The 19485-nt window shown below is 38.9% G+C and overlaps 1 protein-coding gene across 4 annotated transcripts in view; it reads left to right on the top strand.

Annotated features, from left to right (window-relative positions):
• The window catches only part of UNC5C (unc-5 netrin receptor C), a 489123-nt gene that overhangs the window by 408872 nt on the left and 60766 nt on the right, over positions 1-19485 (top strand). For 2 of the 4 annotated variants that reach the window (XM_089691638.1, XM_089691639.1), the window contains one exon: positions 15708-15773. The exons of the other annotated variants lie outside the window; for them this stretch is intronic. In XM_089691638.1, the coding sequence (XP_089547764.1) occupies positions 15708-15773 (66 nt within the window). The remainder of the gene's footprint in view (positions 1-15707; positions 15774-19485) is intronic. 4 annotated transcript variants of the gene reach the window in all.

Genomic DNA, 19485 nt, shown 5'->3' with positions numbered 1-19485 from the left:
GTTCATTTCTGCTACTTAGGAAGGCCAGAGAGTCATTTAATCTGGAACTTCTATGGGGAAGTGTGCAGATTGACTAGAATACCAACAAATGTTGACAAGATGCCATTCTCTTTAGAGAGACTCTTGAACACATTCAAGCATATCTATTAAAACTGCCAGAGTCTAGCCTTCTATATTGCAGACATATAGTTCTCAGGTCAGAGTATGTTATATGCAGGTTAGGTCTTTTGCTGGGTTTACATTTATATTCTACTTGATTTGTAGCATATTTTACATTGATAATAGATGGAAGCAGAACTGAGCAAATGCAACAGCCAACTTTTGTAAAGCCTAAGGTACACACATTCCTAACCTGACGAATGAATGGTCTTCCTAAAGATTTCTGCTGAGGCTGAGGGTTTACAAGCATTAAACATTGCCTAGTCCAACCATAGACAGCTAGATTAGGTCAACATTTTCTGAAGTTTGTATGCAACTTAAAAGTTCACATTCTGTAAATATCCAAGATATTTGCTGTAATAAACAGAATAAATGATGCATGTATTCTTTGCAATATCAGTGAATATTTATATCTGGTGTTGAGTTGGTCATTGAGCCTATAAGACTACCGGTTGATCCCAATAAATATAGACAGCAAAGGACAGTCAGATGTGTGGACATTAATGTAGCTTTCAAGCTTGGGAGAAAGAGTAGTTATGAGCTTCCCACCCAAATCAGGAGACTTGGAACGTATGTAAAAGTAAACCTCAGACAAAAATAGGCAGTTCAAAGTAGCATACAATGAGAAAATGTATAAGCAGAGAATACCTTCAGTAATAACAGCATGTGAAATGATCAATAGATGCAGAGATATTGGCAACTGAAGAAATATGCAAATCTCATTAGACAAAGTCAGTCTTGATCCAACCTCCTTCCACTTCCTGAGGCACCCTGTTGGTCAAATGCGTTAGACAGTATTGTGGGCCAAGAGCATGGCTGGAGATGCAGATGGGAATGGGAGCAAGCTTGACTTTAACAGGAAAAGTTAAGCTTTGCATATGTGTTCAGCAGCCTACATCTCTATTCTTTTGATGCACGGTTTTTACAAAAAGGTAATCTTGAACTATTCATGTAAGTGTGGACAGCCCAGGTCTGTGAAAGACTTCCCATAATGAACATGTCAAAAAATATATTTGAGATTATTATTGACTGAGAAAGTTGTTTCCCTGTACTCTTCTTGCTTCACATTGCAAGAAAAAAAATTACAAATCCCTGCGTTCTCTACCTCTAGAATTTTTACCAGAAAGTTAAAAACCTAAAGATATAGATCTGTGAATCTTGTTTTCTGCTATTTCTTTTAAAATGTAGCTTTGTCCTTAGATTTAGTAGTCATTTAATGAACAAATGTTAACATTATTAGTTACCATGGAAACATGTAGCCTATAATCACAAAAAGGCTGTATATCGGTGATAGTCAACAATAGACCATACATTTAAAAATGTCTAGACATGCACAGTGAAGCCAATATTTTTTGTGATTTTAAGTAACAGCACAATAAGAATGACTGGTACATCTAATCTTTGGAGTGCTAACCACAAATGTATAACACTTTTTTCTTTTTATAATGTTAATATTTTGTAAAGAAAAAAAAAGAAACACTTTAAAGTAAAGCTGTGTAACAGCAGGTTTGTTATGAAAGCACAGCAACAATTCTTTCCTATTATGCAACAAAGTGAGAATTCTGTTAAAACCCCCTTTTTCTTTACTCACTGAATAATATCAAAGATTTTTCTTTTAGTTTTTGGAACAAGTAATGAATGGTTCATAGCCTGTTTATACCATTGTGTTGCTAAAACGCGCAGGTTATCACAGTGCACAGTAATGTGCCTTAGTGTCCTGCGGTATCATCCATTTTGATTGACACTCCAACACACATCCACAATAAACCTGCATTGCAATGCACTGCACAGTAATGCACTATCATGTGTTGCAGTGAAGAACATTACAAAAATGCAGCTGGTATGATTTTAAATATGTTGTGGTCAGGGGTGGACTGACAACTCATGGGGCCCCTGGGCAATAGGGGATCATGGGGCCCCTCTGTCCTTGCTCAAACTCAAAAAAGCCTATGAAAAAGGTACCAGGGGCATCTCATGTGGCCCCCTACTGACCCCAGGCCCTCGGGCAGTGCCCGAGTTTCCAAATGGTCAGTCCGCCCCTGGTTGTGGTACATTTGGCAGTCTATTAATTAAGCTGTCTTGATGTAATATATGTTAACTTGCAACATAATGAGTTTAAAATGCACCGCAGTGGGTTGCACTGGTGTAAATAGGCCTTTAACCACTAGGTTAGGGTGAATAACTTTCACTTCTTGTCCCATAGACAGAACTGAGAATAGGAGAAAATCTCACCAATACAAGGGAAATTCCCTTTTAGGGGTCTATCACTGGAAGTGGTGTCCCCAGTTTCCTGCTGTTTCTTTTTTCAGTGTCAGCTAAAAATTGAGGATTTTCCATCATTTTCAGTGCTGGTGACAATAGTCATCAAGGCACACACCAAGAGTAAACAGTGGGTACACAAACAGAAAAAAACCTGACAGAGTTTCTAACCCTTCACAACTCTACTCAAAACTAAAGGGAAAAAAATAATATAAAAAATATTAAGAATACAATAGTGAAAAAACATCAGCACAATCACCCTAAAACAGTGCAAACTAATGAAAGAAAAAAATATGTAAAAACTATATATAACTAATGTTAGTTCCTACAAAAAAATAAAAAGTAAGTATAAGTGACTCAGTGCCACGCAGTGCCAAATCTTCCTAGTGGTAAATGCTCATGCGCTGTGTAGTATCACATAAAATCATATAATAAAGTGAATTAGGTGGACATGTGTATATCCTATGCGTTAATGTCCAAACTTAGAACATGCATAGAACGTATGTGTTTATGTCATCACAACATATCTAGATGTATATCTAAACTGAATCTTATAAGAAGGTTCAGTGGACATGCATGTTTCATAGGCATATATGTCAAAACATAGAATCATGTGTAAAATATATTCATTTAACTCATCACTGTATATCTGAAACAATCCATACCCATAACTACAAAACATAAAAAACATAAAACTAGATCTTATAATAAATTATGTTCAGTGGACATGCACGTATCATATGCATATATATCAAATTATAAAATCATGCATTAAATATATGCGTTTAACGCATCATCATATATATATAAAACAATCCACACTCAGAACTACAACACATAAAATAATGGTAAATTCTAAGTGTCCATATATTTTCACAAAGATCCTCTATGTCCAAAAATCCAACCATGCAATCAATCAAATATGTACTACAGTACATGTTGTGCTCTTCATTTCTAAAATCTTCATTTATATGATCACCACATATAGATACCCATCCACTGACAGTAATATGCTCTCATCTTGTTTGATAGACCTCACAACAAGGTCTCATGCGCCTGCCCCTTGTAGTGGGGTCACCTACTGTATGTCACAAGAGCAATGGTTTCCTGCAGGTTACTGGGGCTTCTCAATCCATCTCCATCTTCAGTAATCCTTGGTGGAATGTTTTCAATAAACTTGGAACAAAGAAGCAAATATAGTGGTCTCTGCTTAAAACTCACCATTTATTGAAAAGATTATAATACACTCAGCTTTTTTGGTGCACAGATCCAGTGCACATGGAATACAGGCTTGTGTAGTTAAAACCAACCAACAAAATGGCCAACTGTGTACTTCCTGTTTGTACAGCGTGATATCACTAACTCCTCCCTACGCTGAATGTCATTAAGTCATGTGACTTCATCAGGAGAACCCCTGATGAAGTCACAAGACTTAATTACGTAATGCATAGAGAGGAGTTGGCATATACTCCTATGATACATGCTTGTCCACTGAACATACCTTCTTATAAGATTTAGTTTAGTCATAGGTCTAGATATATTGTGCTAACATAAACACATACGTTCTATGCATGTTCTATGTTTGGACATAAATACATAGGATATACGCATGTCCATCTAATTCACTTTATTACATGATTTTATGTGATACTACACAGTGCATGAGCATTTACCACTAGGAAGATTTGGCACTGCACAGCACAGTCACTTATACTGTACTTAATATAAAAAACATATTTTTTTAAAATATTAATAGAATTACCCTGCCCCTGCTAATTGCCAATCTCCTCCACTCTTCTTACCACTCCACCCCCCACAGCTTTTCCTCCTGTACCACTATCCCCTCCCTCCTAGATTGTAAGCTCCAAGGAGCAGGGCCCTCGAACCCCTTGTGTATCGCATTGTATTGTTATTGTACTGTCTCATGTATTGTCTCCCATTGTAATGTACAGCGCTGTTGGCGCTTTATAAATACTGTATAATAATAATAACATTTTGAAATGTATCTTTATGTTAACCTCCCAAAGTCCTATGTCATCCCAAATCAGGCTGACACCAGAAGCTTTAACACTGTGAATCAAGTCAGGCTCTACCGCATTGCATGTAATCATCCATGGGCAGCACAGTGCCTAAATGGTTAGCACTTCCACCTGGTTGTTGGTTCGAATCCCAGCCATGGCACCACCTGCCTAGAGTTTGCATGTTCTCCCTGTGCCTGCTTGGGTTTCCTCCGGGTACTCCAGTTTCCTCCCATACTCCAAACACATGCTGGTAGGTTAATTGGATCCTGTCTAAATTGGCCGTAGTATGTGTATGTATGAATGTAAGTTAGAGACCTTATATTGTACACCCCTTGAGGGTTAGGGACTGATGTGAATGTACAATATATATGTAAAGCACTGCGTAAATTGACGGCACTATATAAGTTCCTGAAATAAATAAATAAATCCATGTGCACGAGGTCTAAAGCAGTGAATTTGACTTTTACCAAACATTCACCAGTGGTGAATAAATCAGTATCATTTAAAACACCTGGAAATTTCCCATGCAGTGAATTTTTGGTGAGTATCAGAATCAATGCTTTTAGAAATATTCCCCCCCCCCCCCGGGTTATTTTGGATCATAATGCAATGAGTCTTGAATTTGTACGCACAAGATGAGTTTGCAGTTTATACTGAGAGATTGTGTTTTCCGCTTGCCGCCACATCAAAATCTGCTTGTGGCGCTCTTATCCGTTTTATAGTCTTTGGCCAGTTGCATGCTGCAGTCATGCAGAGAATGAATTTGAAACTGGATATCAAAGAGTTTGGAATGAACTTTAGAATTCCATGCTGCGTACTCTGGGGTTGCCTGAGCATCCCAATCTATTTATTGCTGCCCCGGGGAGTCTGACATCTTTAGCGTTTTATTATACTGAATTGTTATTACTGTGCATTCTCATTATAAAATGTTGAAGTAACTCCAGTGTAAGCTAGTCAAACTCCTGAATATTTGGCTAATCATCCCTGATCAGGCTGCAGTTATACTCATGTATAATATTCCGGCATTTTCATGTAATTATCACACTGATCTAATAAAGCAGGTAATAGGATGCAGCAGCTTTGTTGAATTAGGCATTACGACATAAATCCAATGTTTTTCTGGGTTTTCTATTCTAGTATAGCACATCTTATTTCTAGTATATTTAATAGCACACCCCATTGGGAAGCTGAAATCCAGGCAGATAGCCAAAACACATATTCATGCAGAAATGTGTTCATTAAAGCACTGTTATGGTTGTTTTTAAAAGCAACTAGTGTAGATACATGAATGTGACTTGGTACTGGCTTCATGCAACCTGGAAGATTTGGACTGGGAAAGGAAGAAGCAGCCCAAGGAGCCAATCAGATGTTCTCTAGTACTCATATGCAACAAGGAACATGCTAATAAGAGGGAACAGAATGACAGAGAGATGAGCTCATCAGTTTGCTGCTTCGCTGTCCAATCACAGGCAGAGGCTGGGACAAGACCTAGCTTAACCACTTACCTACCGAGCACTTTTACCCCCTTCCTGTCCAGGCTAAATTTCAGCTTTCAGCGCTGTCGCAGTTTTAATGACAATTGTGCGGTCATGCAATACTGTACCCATATGAAATTGTTATAATTTTTTTCACACAAATAGAGCTTTCTTTGGTGATATTTAATCGCCACTGGGCATTTTATTTTTTGCTCTATAAACAAAAAAAGAGCAAAAAATTTGAAAAAAGAAAGTTTTTCTTTGTTTCTATTATAAAATTTTGCAAACAGGTAATGTTTCTTCTTCACCGATGTGCGTTGATGAGGCTGCACTGATAGGCAGAATTAATGGGCACTGATAGCCGGCACTGATGGGCACTGATGAGGTGGCACGGATAGGCAGCACTGATGGGTACTGATAGGAGGCACTGATAGGAGCACTGATAGGTGGCATTGATAAGCGGCATGGATGAGCTGGCACTGATGATGCTGCACTGATAGGTGGCACTGATGGGCAGGACTGATGGGTGGCACTGATGGGTGGCACTGCTGGGCACAGGTGTATGGCACTGCTGGGCACAAGTGGGAGACACTGATGGGCACAGGTGCATGGCACTGCAGGGCACAGGTGGGTGGCACTGATGGGTACAGGTGGGTGGCCCTGATGGGTACAGGTGGGTGGCCCTGATGGGCACAGGTGGATGGCACAGGTGGGTGGCACTGCTGGGCACTGATCATCAGGGCACTGATGATCAGTGCCCTGATGTTCAGTGCCGATCACTTCTCTGACAATTGCCGGTTATCAGCAGTACTTTCTTCATTCTGGGACAGCGTGAGGAAAGTTTAGCCAATAACTGGCAACTGTATTTACCCGGTGATCTGCTGTGTCATTGGACACAGCTGATCACATGGTAAAAGGCCGCTGTGATTGGCTGTTTACCATATCACATGATCAGCTGTGTTCATAGGACACAGCGGTCACCGGTGGCGCCTGGTGCGGCCCCTGGGGGTGCTCAGGGGGCGTGTTGTGGAATTACGTCCATGGACGCCGTCCCAGAACTAGACAACTGCACTGTAGCCGGCTATAGCGCGGTAGGGAAGAGGTTAAATTAACTGCAGTAATGAAAAGTCAAGTTTATAGGCTGATTGCGCTGTCTGACAAATCCCAATAATGATACACATAAGTGGTACAAATAAGGCCTCATGCACACTGGGTGTTCAGCCCCTATGCATGGGACTCTAGTGTTTAGCTGTGGCTGGAGGGCATAGGTGCACCATCCAGTCCAGCTGTTGGCAGGCTGTTAAGCTCTATGAAAGTCTGACAGCTGCTGTTGCTGGCCCTGGCTGGAATGTATGTCTAGGGCAGTATGCACCCAGAGACGAATGCCTGGAACACAAGCAGTCTCTGTCCTAGACATTCATTCCTGGGAGCATACAGCACTAAATAGAAGTACCACTGAGTTCACTGCCCAGCCCTGTACAGCCGCAGCAGCTGTCAGACTGTCATGATCTATAAAAGGCTGCAGAAAGCTGGACTGGATGGTGTACCTGTACCCTCTAGCCACAGCTAAACCCCAGAGCCTCATGCACTGGGGCTAAATGGCCAATGTGCAGGAGGCCCAATGATATAAATAATGATACAAAAATATAATCCCTTTGAGAAACCCTTATTCTCTTTATTGTCTATCACCCCAGCAGGAAGATCTCATTCTCCTCCAAGCCCATTGTGACTGCCAGGCCTCTGTTGATGAATGAACTTCCTGTTCTCTAGAACACAGTATATTCTCTATTTGATTCTAAGCACAATTTGCTAGAGGATCATTGACTCATCATTATGCCCTATTGTGGATTTTTCATAAAATGCATCTGCACTTTAAAATAGGGCAGTGGGAAATGATAAAATATGCAAGATTGTGTATTTACAAGCAGTCATACTTTATGTTAATTCAACAGGCACAAATTCGTTTTATCCCAGCCTCCTGTGCTGTCACCTTTCCATAATTCCAGATATTTGGACTGCGTGTGGTAGTCTAAGTAAATACACATGCAGTGGATAGACAGAAACAACTTGTAGCTCTAATACTTTCAATTTCATACAGTGGTTCTTCTACCTGGAATAGCATTTGAGATTTTTTTTTGCAACTATTATGTCATAATTTCCAGCAGCGTAAATAGTAAATATGTTTTTTTCAATTTGCTTGATTTTGAATTGGACGTTTTGTACACAATGTGATTTTCCAAGGTGAAGATGCATTTCCATTTACTTTATCATATAGAGCTTAATGATAATTGGCGTACCCCTTTGAAGTATGGCAGCCCATTAAAACTTATGTTCAGTGGTTCAATAAGAAATGATTAATAGATGCTTTTTATCTTTTAATCAATTAAAAGCTTAGGTAAAGCATTTGCTAAGAAACATATGTCAACCCACTGTATGCAAGTCAGTAATCAGGTAATCAAATACTGCAGCCATCTTTTGAAGTAAACTAAAGCACTAGCCGCATCAGTGAAGCAAGAATGAAATACAATGCTCTCTCACATATATCACCCTGTAAAATGTAAAGAACCATAATTTCCTAAGAACCCATCTAATTTATTAGTGTCAAGCTGAAGACCCAGGATACATGGCTTAACCATTATAGACTAGAAATTTGAAATATCTAATAACATCACAAAATATTGCCAAAGCCAAAATATTGGTTATGAACTACTAGGACACTTTCAAGGTGTCTTTTCTACTAGGACACTTTTATAGTGCATCTCCTATGGCTGAAAATGTTTTAACACCTGATATATAAGTGTATTATACATATAAATTAAACTATAAAAGGTTAAATTCACAACATGAATAAGGATCTTTCTTTTTAGCCATGTGACCTTTCAAATCTCATTGGTGCTTAGCTTTGTTGAAAATAAGGGGTTTTATTCTGGTCTATTTGAGGTTATTTTTTTAATTTTATGCTTGCATGTTTACAAGCAGTGATGAGCTCAGGTAGGTTTGGACAAGAGTTCAAACCTGCCTGAGCTAATCTGCTGAGACCCTGTCAAGGCCATCTGGCAATCATTCAGTCCTTGCATACATGCAGCTGCGGAACAAGGAATGTCTCCACCATCTATGATTGGCTGTTGGCTTTGACAGCTTCCCAGTCCAGGCAGGTTTGGACTTATGTCAAGTTCATCCCTACTGTTTGAAATAAAACAACCATGAAGTAATGTGAGCCTTATTATTGGTCACTGAGGCCTCCAATTACAATGATGAGCAGACAGTGAGTCAAATAAAGTGAGGAGGAGTCTCGGCCTCGGGAGGAAAATCTATTTTGTGTAAAGGACACAGAGGAAGATACACTAAATATTTAAATGTTTTAGAAGATGATCATAGCAAATTACATTGGAGGAGATTTAGCTAAACTGGAGAGTGCAAAATCTGGTGCAGTTCTGCATAGAAACCAAATAGCTTCCAGGTTTTATTGTCAAAGGTTAACTGAACAAGCTGAAGTTAGAAGCTGTTTGGCTGCCATGCACCGCTGCACCAGATTCTGAGTTTTCTAGTTTTAGTAAATATCCCTATAGTATCAAAGTTAATTATATTGGAAAAACTCAAATGTCCAGTAAGTTCAAAAGAAAGTAATTCATAACACCAAGGTGGCACAGCACTGAACAAAATTTTTCAATGTACTGTTGACTTCTAACTTTTGTTAGAAGTCAACTGTGCACTGTTAGAAGTAACTGTGCAGTTACATAAAGGTGAGAGATCAGGAATACAGTAATGTACAATTTAAGGAGACATAAGAGGGCACTTCTAAGTGCAGCACATTGAATAATTTATTAGTAAACACCCCCCCCCAAAAAAAAACTAATTAGTAATTCACATGAAGTAGGAATAAAAGCGCATGTCGAGCTTAAAAGCCATCATCCATGAGAGCCTGGGTCACTGAAGCAGGTGGGAGAACCACCGCCAGTGTTAGGAGAAACACAAGCTCAAAAACATCAGCTCAGGAGCCAGTGTGACAGCATGGGAATTTGGCCAATGACATTAGACACTGGAGGGTGTGGAGGGGGCCTGGCTACATGTTTCAATGTCATCATGACAGAATTGAAAAAGAGGTGTTGCCATCTTGAAATGCGTAGCCACATCCCCTCCACACCCTCCAGGGTCTGATGTCATTGGTTTTGAGCTTGTGCATCTCCTAACACTGGTGGTGTTGCTCCCATCAGCTTCAGTCAACCTAGGTCCTCTTTGATGATGACTTTTAAGCTTGATATGTGCTTTTGTCCCTACTTCATGTGAGTGGCTAGTTTATTATATTTTTTACTAATAAATGATGTATTCTGTTGTACTTAGAAGCGCCCTCTGTGCCTCTGTGTCTCCTTTACATTACTATAGATATTCCTTCCATCAGCTGAGGAGCTGCACTAATTCCTTTGAAGCCAGCAGCTATAGCTTATTTGGCATTATAAACTATTCAGCTAGGCCTTCACCACTCTAGAGTTTATTGTCTTGTTTCTTTGTGCTATAATGAATTGTTATCTAATGTACAATTTCAAAACTACATCACTGTGTATACCAAATGACATGAGGCTGTTATTTATACAGTGTAATATCCTGATGAGTATAATGTGTATAGTGGATCCCTATTACCTGCTGCTGGAATGCAGTGTGGCAACATTTTCCCTAACTTCATTATCACAGGAAGGCCAGCTGCTACTTTTTTATGTAATTAGCATGAATCAATTAGCTGTTAGTTTGTTATACTTCTGCTAGTTTCAAGATGACAACCTTGTCCATGCTAGTTCATGAATTTGCTAAAAAGAACACAAAGGAATTGTCAAGAATCTCAATACTCTCCTGGTTAGATTATTTTTGTTCATGTGTGTCATTAAGGCACTTGCCTGTCTTAATTATCATGTAATTATTATGCAGGGATTAATTATGGATGTGCACACCACATGTGCTCCTTTGATGATTAAACATATATTTTTACAGCGGCAGTAAAGACCCTGACACCTTTAATAATGGCATATTCATGGTTAGCCTTAAGCTTAGATGAATGAATATATCAGTTATCTAGCAACAAGATCTATTTCTGTTCATGAAAAATCATCATATTATATAGTGATTTTCAGCTGGACATAGAAATCAAAATACTGAAAACTTCATGGGGTTTCCTTTGCAGTTGTGTTATTAACACTGATAAACACAGTTCATTTGTATGTTTTAGGTGTATCCATGGATAAATATAAAATTGACAGTAAAGTACATAAGTTGTGAGATTTTAGCTGTCAACTTTTCAAAACAGGTTATAAAGTGAAAGTGAACGCTTACTGGCTGCTAATTGTAAAAGCCAAATATCTAAATATATATGTAAAATGCACACAATTCACAACTTTGCAGTGAATAAGAGGTCCATTTAAAAAACAGCAGTATGATCTCACCATGACCATACCACTGCTTTAAAAAAAGGCTCATTTATAAAGTACAGAGATGTATTTTACAAATGCACTGAGCAATCTGCTAGCTTTGGTGCCCCAATGGTGCTAATATACTGAATAAGAAAACAGAATAGAATGCTGTGAAGAAAGCCTCTCCTCCAGTCATTGGGTTCTCTCTACTGCATGTAGCAGAAAAAAAATCATTGACAAGGCTCCATACCATGGACTGCAATTTATGAATGGATTGCAAAACACAAGCCTCGGTGGGGAGCAACTAAGAGGCGTATAATGGAGAGCGATATCTGCACTCTGTTATAAATAAACCCCCAAGTGAGTTAAACAGTGCTCGATATTCGAGGCTACAGATGAAATTTAACAGTTTTTTTTTTATTATTATTATTATTATTATTGCCGCTGTTTGCCTGCATGGACTGTCCAAATTTTAGATGGCTGCCTCAAAGGTCAAATAAACGATTGTCACAGTGGTTGCTATTGCCACATGCTGGTAACTCTTCATAAATTTTGTTAAAATGAAAAAGGATTTGGCCATTTTCCACTTTGAACCAAGGTAAATATTGTGACCCATAAAGCACATAAAAGCTCAATGTTTAGCCTTGGAAAATATTTCAACCAAAATAGCTGGTAAATTTGAATAGAAAAAATATCTGGACTCTAGATGGACTAATAAATTCACCCCTGTACATGTAAGATCTTATGATTAGCTTTGTTTTAAGGCCAAAATAAGCATGGAGTTCGGCTATTTTCTGCGCCTCATTTGGAGCAAAGAGATATAGGGAGCTAATGACGGTTGATTCACAGATGGGGAACACCAAGAATCTGGAATATTAAAAATTACATATTTAACATTTTGAATGTGAGATGGCTTATGGGAACCCTAAATATCCTACACCTGTGCCATCATATTGTAAATTACTCTAGGGAAAGTTAGATTCTGCTAAACAGTGAAGTAGAATTGTGATTTTATTTGGTAGTTTACATTTTGACTTGCTTCCAAATTACCCAAGTCACACACAAACACAGCTTTTGTCAAATTGCCCACATATAGAATCCAAAAGAGAGCACTCAGATTGCAGAGACCCTTCCAAACCACATGCTAGATATTTTTATCTCACAACTTGAGGTAGGTCAATGTACTGAAAAGATATTACTATTATTTTACAGGATTTATATATCACCAGTTTTCATGGCATTTTATAACAATAAGAAGTGCAATTGCAATGCATTTCAAGACAAGAGGGCTGGGAGGCCCCTGCTCAAAAGAGCTTACAAACTTACAGTATATTCTACTTTGGCACATTATTTGAAACCTGCACAGATCACTCTGCTTCTAGTAATACTTTTATGGTAACTGAATGCAGCATAGGCAGCATACCAGCATCTTAAAAGTGTATTTATGAACAAAATTTAAAATCATCTATTTATTTACAGTTTAATTTCAAATATTTCTAGCAAAAACAGTACTTTTGATAATTTTTTATTTTGCATTAACATTCAAATTTCAGGACAAGCTTTTGAGATGCACACTCTTATTCAAAGTTCATGTAGTTGTAACATGATTAGTTAGATTGCTTGGACCATAAAGCAGTGGGCACACCCTGAAAGCTTGTCTTGAAAACTTGGATGTTAGTGCAAAATAAAAAGTAGTTAACATGGACAGTACTCAATTGTTTTTGTTACAATTGCACTAATACCTCTTCAATAACCTTAAGCAATTATATTATTAATCTGAACAACCTTGAAGTTTGAAAACATACATTTTGAAGAATTCCATGCATTTGCTTCCTTGAATTTTGTGACATATATTCACTCTACCCTGTGAGTATGCACCTTGTCACATACAGTATCTCACAGAAGTGAGTACATCCCTCACATTTTTGTAAATATTTTATTCTATTTTTTCATGCGACAACACTGAAGAAATGACACTTTGCTACAATGTAAAATAGAGAGTGTACAGCTTGTATAAACGTGTAAATTTGCTGTCCCCTCAAAATAACTCAACACACAGCCATTAATGCCTAAACTGCTGGCAACAAAAGCGAGTACACCCCTAAGTGAAAATGTCCAAATTGGGCCCAATTAGCCATTTTCCCTCCCTGGTGTCATGTGACTCGTTAGTGTTACAAGGTCTCAGGTGTGAATGGGGAGCAGGTGTGTTAAATTTGGTGTTATCGCTTTCACTCTCTCATACTGGTCACTGGAAGTTCAACATGGCACTTCATGGCAAAGAACTCTCTGAGGATCTGAAAAAAGAATTGTTGCTCTACGTAAAGATGGCCTAGGCTATAAGAAGATTTCCAAGACCCTGAAACTGAGCTGCAGCATGGTGGCCAAGACCATACACTGGTTTAACAGGACAGGTTCCACTCCAGAACAGGCCTCGCCATGGTTGACCAAAGAAGTTGAGTGCACGTGCTCAGCAGCGTCATATCCAGAGGTTGTCTTTCGGAAATAGACGTATGAGTGCTGCCAGCATTACTGCAGAGGTTGAAGGGGTGGGGGGTCAGCCTGTCAGTGCTCAGACCATACGCCACACACTGCATCAAATTGATCTGCATGGCTGTCATCCCAGACGGAAGCCTCTTCTAAAGATGATGCACAAGAAAGCCCACAAACAGTTTGCTGAAGGCAAGCATACTAAGGACCTGGATTACTGTGTGGTGGCAACCAGGTGAGGAGTACAAAGACAAGTATGTCTTGCATACAGTCAAACATGGTGGTGGGAGTGTCATGGTCTTGGGCTGCATGAGTGCTGCCGGCACTGGGGAGCTGCAGTTCATTGAGGGAACCAGGAATACCAACATGTACTGTGACATACTGAAGCAGAGCATGATCCCCTCCCTTCAGAGACTGGGCCACAGGGCAGTATTCCAACATGATAACGACCCCAAACACACCTCCAAGACGACCACTGCCTTGCTAAAGAAGCTGAGGGTAAAGGTGATGGACTGGCTAAGTATGTCTCCAGACCTAAACCCTATTGAGCATATGAGGGGTATCCTCAAACGGAAGGTGGAGGAGTGCAAGGTCTCTAACATCCACCAGCTCCGTTCTGTCATCATGGAGGAGTGGAGGTGGACTCCAATAATGGTGGCCACACAAAATATTGACACTTTGGGCCCAATTTGGACATTTTCACTTAGGGGTGTAACAGGGGTGGACTGAACATTTGGAAACTCGGGCACTGCCCGAGGGCCTGGGGTCAGTAGGGGGCCCCATGAGATGCCCCTGGTACCTTTTTCATAGGCTTTTTTGAGTTTGGGCAAGGACACAGGGGCCCCATGATCCCCTATTGCCCGGGGGCCCCATGAGTTGTCAGTCCGCCCCTTGGGTGTACTCACTTTTGTTGCCAGCGATATAGACATTAATGGATGTGTGTTGAGTTATTTTGAGGGGGCAGCACATTTACACTGTTATACAAGCTGTACACTCACTACTTCACATTGTAGCAAAGTGTCATTTCTTTAGTGTTGTCACATGAAAAGATAGAAGAAAACATTTACAAAAATGTGAGGGGTGTACTGACTTCCGTGAGATACTGTATTTTGCAGAGCCTGCCTTCTGAAATACAGAGGTGCTAAGAGGAGGCATTTCAGGAGTCAGCACAGGAATCCTTAGCAATTGAAAGTAAACCAAAAGAATGTGCAGGGGAGAAGCTGCAAAGCATACAGGGAATCCAGAAATTTGTTGAAAGAGAGAGCCAGCAGACAGGGAGAACTCACAACATGAAAGGAGATTTTACAAGTAAGCTTATATTGGATTGTTAAAAATAACTATTGCTTGTATTGCTATTACAATGCTAATGTTATAAAATGAAAGTGTATGCTGTGACTGTAGCTCTCCATTCATATGGATGAATATGCTCACAAAAAAATCCCAATAGATTTGCTACAACAAGAACCAATAAACAAAGCCTTAAGACACTTTCTCAAATGGTATTCAACCAAAACTCTATCTGCATAGTGCCACTGAACACATTTATTACCACTCAGGCATATGGCAAGCATAAAAAAGCCTTTGACATCCGAAATAAAATAGATCCATTAACGCTTATGTTCCACAATAGAAAGTATTTAGACTTTCCACAGTGAGTGAGTTTGGAAAAAGAATGGTTCTGCACTTCATTCTGCTTGCTTAATAACTGCAGAGAAGCAAACGATACCAGTGCGGTATTAAGCTTGCATAGTGTCTGCAATCTCTTATCCCTGCTTACCTTTACTTACACCATATTTATACCCATGATTATTTTTATTATTTTACATCTGTTCATTTCATTTATTTGATTTTTGTATCCTCTTCTTTCTTTCTTTTTTTTTTGTTTCTTATTTTTGTTTCTTTTTAAGGCCCAATTTACCCTCTTTCACCCAGAACCCATGAGCAGAAAACAGAAAAAGAGATTGGAAATCCTTGTAAGTTGTTAATTTTATTTTTGTTTTATGTTCTTTATATAGTTTGTTTTATTTCTCTGTTGGTATTTTTTGCCTACATAAAGCTAAGCTATTCTGAGTGTCTGCACTTGGTGAAATATGTTCTCTTAAATGTTGCTGAAAAACAGCAGAACGGGTCTGTAATGCATTGTTTCCTGTATTTTCTTTTTTAAAATTCTAATTGAAGTGTCACTCCTTTTTTTTTTTAATTTACACTGCCTTTAACTGATGTAAAATTTGATTTTTATCTGATTTTTAGCTTGTAAATTCCTTAAAATACCTTTTTTGTCTTAGCGGATGTGTGATTTCTACCCCACCATTCCAGTGCTGTTCCTGCTATAGCTAAGTAGCAGCCACACCCACATCACATGCATCCTAACACAGACTTGTATTACTGAAAAGGACAGATGAATGTCTGACCAGGTTTTTAGGACTATGGAGTGCGTTGGACAACATGTTCAAACTCTTTTGGTCATTGAGCTGCACATTCATATTTAGACACACTGTTCAATTTCCATAACAGGAGCTAGTAGTGATGGGACTTAAATATTATTAAAGCCTATCATAAGTCACAGTCATAGATACTTCTGAAGTATCTATGACTGTGACTTATGTAAGGCTTTAATAATTAATTTTTTCCCCCAAAAAATGTAAAGCTTGTTTGTAGTCTTAAAGGCTAAGTTCAGCTTTGGAACATATTACATGTTCCATGTAATATGTTTCAGGTCCTGCCACCTCTCCCCTCATTCCCCCTCCCTGTGACAACAGACAGAAGATCTGCTGTCACAATTTAAAAACAGCACGGTCATGTGTGAATGAACTGCAACTACCATCAGCCACTGTGGCCGACGGTTTGTAGTTCTGAATGAACTGCGAGGGCACTGGTGAGTGCTCTTGTAGTTCATTCATTCTTCAATCAGTAACTGCCTGCCCGCATGAGAGGTACAGGCAGACAGTGTATTAAGAGTCTGCAGGAGACTTGCATTAAATAAAAGAAATGCAGCGCTCTTATGAAAAATAATGATAAACACTGACGCGTTTCGTGCGCACGCACTTCTTCAGAGGTGGAACATAGGAGACTTGCATTGCTCTCGCATTCTGCTGAACATGCAATGCTTTACAGGCTCCAGTGTTACAAAAATAATAAATGCACATTTTTTTTACCTTTCTTTAATTCTTTTATTATATAAAAGGTGAGATTACCCTTTAAGGACATAAGTCTAAAGTATATAAAGCAAATAGTCAGTGTGCTTATCATTTGCCGCCAGGACTACCTGAGATCTTTTGCCATAGTTATCAAGATCATGTACCACATGTTTATTGACCAGATCAATTCAATTTTTCAGCTACTCACATGCAGTTAAATTTCCATTTTCAGCTAGAGCTTATAGGTTTCAACATCTGCCACATTTATTTAATAATAAAATTTACAGTTGTCAGCCTATATTCAGTACTAATGTTTGTCAGTAAGGTTTAACATTAATATTACTGAACATTAATATCCATCAGTGCTTTCCCATTAACTCCCAGTGAATTTTCACTTGCTACCTGCTGCAGACATTCACTCCACCACGCTTTGGCAACCCTTCAATTCAGATCAACTCAGGGATCATGCTTGCAGCTCCTGTCCCTACCATGCCACCTCTCAGATCTCAAATCAGGGGGACAATGTAAAATCAGAGCTGAGTGGAGACCTATGTGGATTTTCCTCACTCTTTGTTACTTACAACTGACCTCTACACTCTGCATTACTTACTAGTGACCTTTGAACTTTGTGTTACTTGATACTGATCCCTGCACTCATCATTACACACTACTGACCTCTGCTTTACTTATTACTGACCTCTCAATTCTGTGTTGCTCACTCCTGACCTCTGCATTGTGCATTACATACTACTGACCTCTGAACTGTGTATCACTTAGTTCTGACCCCTGTGCTGTGCATTATTTGATACTGTCTTCTGATTTCTGCATTGTTGACTACTGACCACTGCACTTATTATTAGTGTTATTTAATACTTACATTGGAGCTCTGCAATACTTACTACTGACCCCTGCACTCTTTGTTACTACTGACCTCTTAACTCTGCATTTCCTACTACTGACCCCTGTACTCTGCATTATTTATTACTAAGCTCTGAACATTACTTACTACTGACCTCTTTACCCTGCTTTACTTAATATTGACCGCTATACCCTGTATTACTTAATACTGACCTCTTAACTCTGTGTTAGTTACTCCTGACCCTTGCATAGTGCGCAAAATACTGCTGACCTTTGAACTCTGCATTACTTACCCATGGCATCTGCACTCTGCATTGCTTACTACGGACCCCATTATGTATTACATACTACTGACCTTTGAACTTTGTGTTACTTACCCATGACCCTTGCACTCTCTCTTATTTACTACTGACATCTGAACTCTGCGTTACACACTACTGACCTCTGAACTCTGCATTACTATTGACTCTTGAATTCTTCATTACTTACCACTGACCTCTAAACTTTTCAAACTTTCCTTACTTTTTAATGGGGCCTTACTGGGTTGTCTCCTTAAAAGAGTGTGCTGCACCCATGTGAACATTTTTCATATAGATACCCACCCTTCCAAGCATGGCTACCCCTGCACTACACATTTGATACCCAATAAATTAGATATTTAGCCTAAGAATTCTCAATTGCATTCACCGGCCTTTGCCTTCTACATCTGCTGTAAAGTCTATTTGTATGTATACCTACAATACATGTTTCCCTCTATAAGAACCTTTACTCCTATCTTTTGCAATTTAGCTTCAAGACACAACTTTTTCTGAAATGACCAGGGTTGGCTGTGAATGTAGAAATTGCTACCACCTCTAATAATTTTTCATGCAGAATGGTGAATGCTGAGACATTTATTTAGTTTTTAACATGTGGTCAAATAACTGTAAACATATTGCAAAATATTACAAATAACTGTTGATGCTGATATGTCAACAGGCCTGAATCAAATGTGTGAAGGCTGTCCTTACCACCAACAGTGTTGAAAGAGAGGATAGAGAGAAAATGCCCAATAGTTAGGAGACTTGTGTGGAAATGTTGTAATCCCAGCACAGTATTGTGGATAGTGGCTGCACAATATAATGTATAGCATTGGAGAGTTCTTTTTAAAACAATATCTTCAGTAGTAATGCATATCTATAAAGCTTAAAACTATAGGACAACTGATGTAGGATTTTTAACAGATTTGTTACTCAACCTCAAGTTCTCTACAGAAGTAGAATTTCACACTGTTTCTATAAACACAAAATAAGTTAAGTATAGAATGAAAACTCTAAAGCTTCTAGCTGTTTTTATTAGCTTTCAACAAGTATAAAACTGAACTGATCTTTCCCTGTCATCTATAGTGTTATCAAACTGACTCTGAGATGTGGAGGGACAAGTCTGTTAAGTGAAACAAGCATTCATGTATCATCTATTATACTGTGGATTACTTGCCGGCAAGGAAAAAAATCCACAAAGGCATAAAAAAAATGAACTGTTAGTATACTTTTCTGCTTTCTGCCTCTAGTCTATGGTTAAATCATTCTAATCTTGTGAGTTTTGCATAGAAAGACCTTGTAGGCATTAAAACCTGATTATCAAGCAAACTTTCTTATGCACGCTAAAAGAGTCAGTACCTTAGCAAGAGGCCATCCGTATACTGTATGTA

Source organism: Staurois parvus, unplaced genomic scaffold (assembly GCF_062004578.1).
Source record: "Staurois parvus isolate SC_StPar_1 unplaced genomic scaffold, SC_StPar_1.0 ptg000566l, whole genome shotgun sequence".
Taxonomy (NCBI): Eukaryota; Metazoa; Chordata; class Amphibia; order Anura; family Ranidae; genus Staurois; species Staurois parvus.
The sequence above is the reverse complement of the archived record's forward strand: the minus strand, read 5'-3'. Positions and strand labels throughout refer to the sequence as shown.